The sequence below is a fragment of the Salmo trutta genome, chromosome 24 (genome assembly GCF_901001165.1).
Source record: "Salmo trutta chromosome 24, fSalTru1.1, whole genome shotgun sequence".
Lineage (NCBI taxonomy): Eukaryota > Metazoa > Chordata > Actinopteri > Salmoniformes > Salmonidae > Salmo > Salmo trutta.
In genome coordinates this window covers 28,712,489-28,717,581 of record NC_042980.1, presented here as the reverse complement: position 1 = coordinate 28,717,581, position 5,093 = coordinate 28,712,489, and the positions used below count along the sequence as shown (strand labels likewise).

The following is a 5,093-nucleotide window of genomic DNA, read 5'->3' as shown; positions in this document are numbered from 1 at the left end:
GTCTTCTCCCTGGGTGGGGGGGGTGATGAGGGTGATGGGGGTTCTATAACCCCACCAAGTAAAATTATCCTCAGCCTCACCCTGTCCCTGCTCGCTGTCATGACAATGGTTATCAACTCCCTGGTGATCACAGCCATCATCGTAACCAGAAAGTTACATCACCCGGCCAACTACCTGATCTGCTCTCTGGCGGTGACGGACCTGCTGGTGGCCATCTTGGTCATGCCCTTCAGCATCCTCTACATACAGAGGTAGCTACAAAGATTCAATAAATGATTGCACAATTGATTGATTTGTCTTGCAGCATAAAGTGTCTTACAGCTTTTCAGATGCCCATATAGGCTTAAAAGACATGTTATCAAAGTATACAGTTTGTGATCAAAATAATAATAAAGTGAAGTCACAAGCATAATCACTATCAATATTCTGTCTGAATCCTCAGGGAAAGCTGGGTGATGGGAGAGGCTGTGTGTAATGTTTGGCTGAGTGTTGACATCACCTGCTGCACTTGTTCCATCCTCCACCTGGCAGCCATCGCTCTGGACCGCTACTGGGCCATCACTGACGCAGTGGAGTACTCACGCAAACGCACCGGCATCCGAGCTGGCATCACTGTTGCCGTCGTCTGGTTCCTGTCCGTCCTCATATCCCTTCCCCCTCTGCTGTGGAGGAACCATGGTGGGGGGCCAGAGGAGGACCAGTGTCTGATAACGCACCACCACATCGCCTTTACCCTCTACTCCACTTTGGGAGCCTTCTATATTCCCCTGCTCCTCATCCTCATCCTCTACTATAAGATATACAGAGCAGCTCAGACTCTGTACCTCCGCAGGGGGGCCAGCAGAGCCAGCCAACACTCCTCCATGGTCAACGGAACCACCCTCCCCTCCTGCCCCACTGACGGAGACCCCCAGAGCCCAGACACCCTGAACCCCCCGGAAAAGTCCTACTCAGACCCCTCCACGGAGGGCGACCGCGTGCGCATTGCCGTAAAAAGTCCCCAGAGCGAGTCAAGGCGGGAGCGTGAGTGTTCGTTGAGACGGCAGCGTATCTCAGGGACCAGGGAGCGACGTGCTGCGTCTACGTTAGGACTGATACTGGGGGCCTTCGTGGTCTGCTGGATGCCTTTCTTCCTGAAGGAGGTGATTGTCAACACGTGTGGCTCCTGCAGCACCTCCATAGAGCTGGCTGACTTCCTCACCTGGCTGGGGTACCTCAACTCCCTTATCAACCCTCTCATCTACACTATCTTCAACGAAGACTTTAAGAAGGCCTTCCAGAGACTGGTCAGGTGTAGGCTTCGCCTCTGACACGGGCAGAGAGGACACACATTTGTATTTTATTTAACCTTTATTTAGGCAGGGGGGAGTCCCATTTAGACAAAGGTACCTCACACATACAATTATCTGTAGGGTCCCTAAGTCGAACAGTGAATATCAAACACAGATTCAACCACAAAGACCAGGGAGGTTTTCCAATGTCTCGCAAAGAAGGGCACCTATTGGTAGAAAACGACATTGAATATCCATTTGAGCATGGTGAAGTTATTAATTACAGTTTGGAGGGTGTATCAATACACCCAGTCACTACAAAGATACAGGCATCCTTCATAACTCAGTTGCCGGAGAGGAAGGAAACCGCGATTTCACCACAAGGTCAATGCTGACTTTTAAACAGTTACAGAGTTTAAAGGTGCAATATTCAGAAATCACTCCGCCATTTCCTGGTTGCTAAAATTCTAATACTTCGCCTAATTTTAGTTTGTGACAAAACAAGCAATTTATAGCGTAGAGAATCATTGCACCATCTAAACCGCTGTGAAAAATCTTTACAATAGCCAAAATATTGTATTTTCAACTGTTTGAAGCTGGTGTACATAAAAAGTAAAAGACGCAAAAACGATACTTAAGAACAGGAAGCATAGAAATAGAACACAGAACAGATCTACCGCTTCTTACATTTGCGTTCAATGAGAATGACAGTCTATAACTCACATTTCTATGTGCATTTTGTCAGGTCGCCCAAAAACGTACATATTGAAACTTTAATGGCTGTGATAGGAGAAAACTGAGGATGGATCAACATTGTAGTTACTCCACAATACTAAACTAATTGACAGGATTAAAAAAAAGTAAGCCTGTACAGAATACATATATTTCAAAACATGCATCCTGTTTGCAACAAATCACTAAAGTAAAACTGCAAAAAATGTGGCAAAGAAATTAACTTTACAGTGCCCTCAAAGTTTTCATACCTGTCACGACTCCTGCCGAAGTCGGTCCCTCTCCTTGTTCGGGCGGCGTTTGGCGGTCGATGTCACCGGTCTTCTAGCCATCGCCGCTCCACCTTTCATTTTCCATTTGTTTTGTCTTGTTTTCCCGCACACCTGGTTTACATCCCCTCATTTCTCTTCGTGTATATTATCCTCTGTTCTCCCCATGTCTGTGTGTGGTATTGTTCGTTGGTTATGTGTGTGGCGCTACAGGCTGGTTGTGCGCCGGGTATTGTTGTACCCATGGTTCTGTATTTTGTACCATTTTGTGTATTTGTGCGCTATTGCCTTTTTCCCTTGGGCCGGAGTGTTGAGACGCAGTTGCGTCCGGCTGTTTTTACTCTGCCTGAATAAAGTGTGCCTGTTCACTCATCTCTGCTCTCCTGCACCTGACTTCCTTCGACCAGTTGCGCCCACTGTGACAATACCCCTTGACTTATTTCACATTTTGTTGTGTTATAGCCTGAATTCAAAATGGATTACATTTTACTTACATTTTGTCTCACACATCTACACAAAAAACCATAATGACAAACTAAGTATCAACCCCCTGAGTCAATACATGTTAGAATCAACTTTGGCAGCAATTACATCAGTGATTCTTTCTGGGTAAGTCTCAGAGAGCTTTGCACACCTGGATTGTACAATATTTGCACATTCTTAAAAAAAGTATTCAAGCTCTGTCAAGTTGGTTGTTGATCATTGCTAGACAGTCATTTTCAAGTCTAGTCATATATTTTCTAGTCGATTTAAGTCAAAACTATAACTAGGCCACTCAGGAACATTCAATGGCGTCTTGGTAAGCAACTCCAGTGTATATTTGGCCTTGTGTTTTAGGTTATTGTCCTGCTGAATTTGTCTCCTAGTGTCTCTTGGAAAGCAGAGTCAACCAGGTTTTCCTCTAGGATTTTGCCTGTACTTGGCTCTATTTCTTTTTCTTTTCATCCTAAAAAAACTCCCTAGTCTTGCTGATGACAAGCATACCCATTACAAGATGCAGCCACCACCATGCTTGAAAATATAAGGAGTGGTACTCAGTGATGTATTGGATTTGCCCCAAACATAACTCTTTGTATTCACATTTTTTGCCGTTTTCCTTTAGTGCCTCACTCTGAAAATTAGGTTAGTGTTGTGGAGCAACTACAATGTTGTTGATCCATCCTCAGTTTTCTCCAATAAAACCAATAAACTCAAACTTTTTTAAAGTAACCATTGGCCTCATGGTGAAATCCCTGAGCATTTTCCTTCCTCTCTGGCATTGGAGTTTGGAGGATGCCTGTATCTGGGGAATAGGGGACAGGTGTGCGTAATGAAAGTTCCGGAGGGATCCGTGACAGATACACCATCCAAAGTGTAATTAGTAACTTCACAATTCTCAAAGGGATATTCGATGTCTGCTTTTTTTTGCACATCTACCAATAGGTAATCTTCTTTGCAAGGCATTGGAAAACTACCCTGTTCTTTGTGGTTGAATCTGTGTTTGAAATTCACTGCTCAACTGAGGGACATTATAGATAATTGCATGTGTGGGGTACAGAGATGTGGTAGTCATTCAAAAATCACGATAAACGCTTTATTGTACACAGAGTGCAACTTATTATGGGACTTGTTAAGTATATTTTTTCCTCCTGAACTTATTTTGGCTTGCCATAATAAAGAGGTTATATACTTTTTGACTCAAGACAGTTTAGCTTTAAAAAATGTATTAAATTGTAAACATTTCGAAAAACATAATTCAACTTTGACAGTATTGTGTACAGGCCACACACACAAAATCTAATATTAATCAATTGTAAATTCAGGCTGTAACACAACAAAATGTGGATAAAGTCAGGGTGTGTGAATACTTTCTGAAGGCACTGGATGTCCTGAAGTTGCTTACCAAGATGACATTAAATGTTCCTGAATGGCCTAGTTACAGTTTTGACTTAAATCTGCTTGAAAATCTATGGCAAGACTTAAAAATGGCTGTCTAGCAATGACTAACATGCAACTTGAGAGAGCGTGAAGAATTGAAAAAAGAATAACATGCAAATATTGTACAATCCAGGAGTGGAAAGCTCTTAAGAGACCCAGAAAGACTCCCAGCTGTAATCATTGCCAAAGGTGATTCTAACATGTATTAACTAAGGGGTTTGAATACTTATCTAATCAAGATATATTAGTGTTTTATTTTTAATAAAGTTTTTACAAATGTTTTTTCTTTTTTTTTATCCACTGACATTACAGAGTATTTCGGGTAGATCGTTGACAAAAAATTACAATGAAATCCATTTTAATCCCACTTTGTAATACAACAAAATGTGGAAAAAGTCAAGGGGTGTGAATACTTTCTGAAAGCACTGTAAATCTTTAGTGACAGAAGGAATTTCAAGAGTTACCATACCCGGTCACAGGGATGGCTATCTCGTACTTATGTAGGTTAATAACGATGTTAGGTTGTTGTAATGTTACATGCACGCACGCACGCACACACACACACACACACACACACAAGCATGTGCACGCCATTCAGTTCAGAGTTATGTTGGACCCGGGATAGCATCTGACTGCCTGAGATCAGAGACTATCAACAGAATAAACACAAGAGACTTTACCTGGAGGAAATGACCTGTAATACTCTGCCAAGACTAATGGACACTCCAGCCAGGTCAGTCTAATGGGACTGGCACATTGCTGAGCTTTGGAGGAAAGTTAAGAGGACCTCAGATCCATGAGGTCATCATCTCCTTGATGTTTGATTGGGTTACTGTCATAGTCGGAATGGTGTTTAATGACATTGAAGGGACAATGTTTAAATGAACAGACAGAAACTGGTTAA

The 5,093-nt window shown here is 42.7% G+C and overlaps 1 protein-coding gene across 1 annotated transcript; it reads left to right on the top strand.

The window, feature by feature from the left end:
• Nucleotides 1–24: 24 nt before the first annotated feature.
• LOC115160522 (5-hydroxytryptamine receptor 1F-like) lies at nt 25–1,863 on the top strand (the record flags this gene model as incomplete). Its single annotated transcript, XM_029710690.1, has 2 exons — nt 25–251; nt 443–1,863. Coding segments are annotated over 2 exons (1,095 nt in total), but the record flags the coding sequence as incomplete, so codon positions are not given.
• Nucleotides 1,864–5,093: the final 3,230 nt, after the last annotated feature.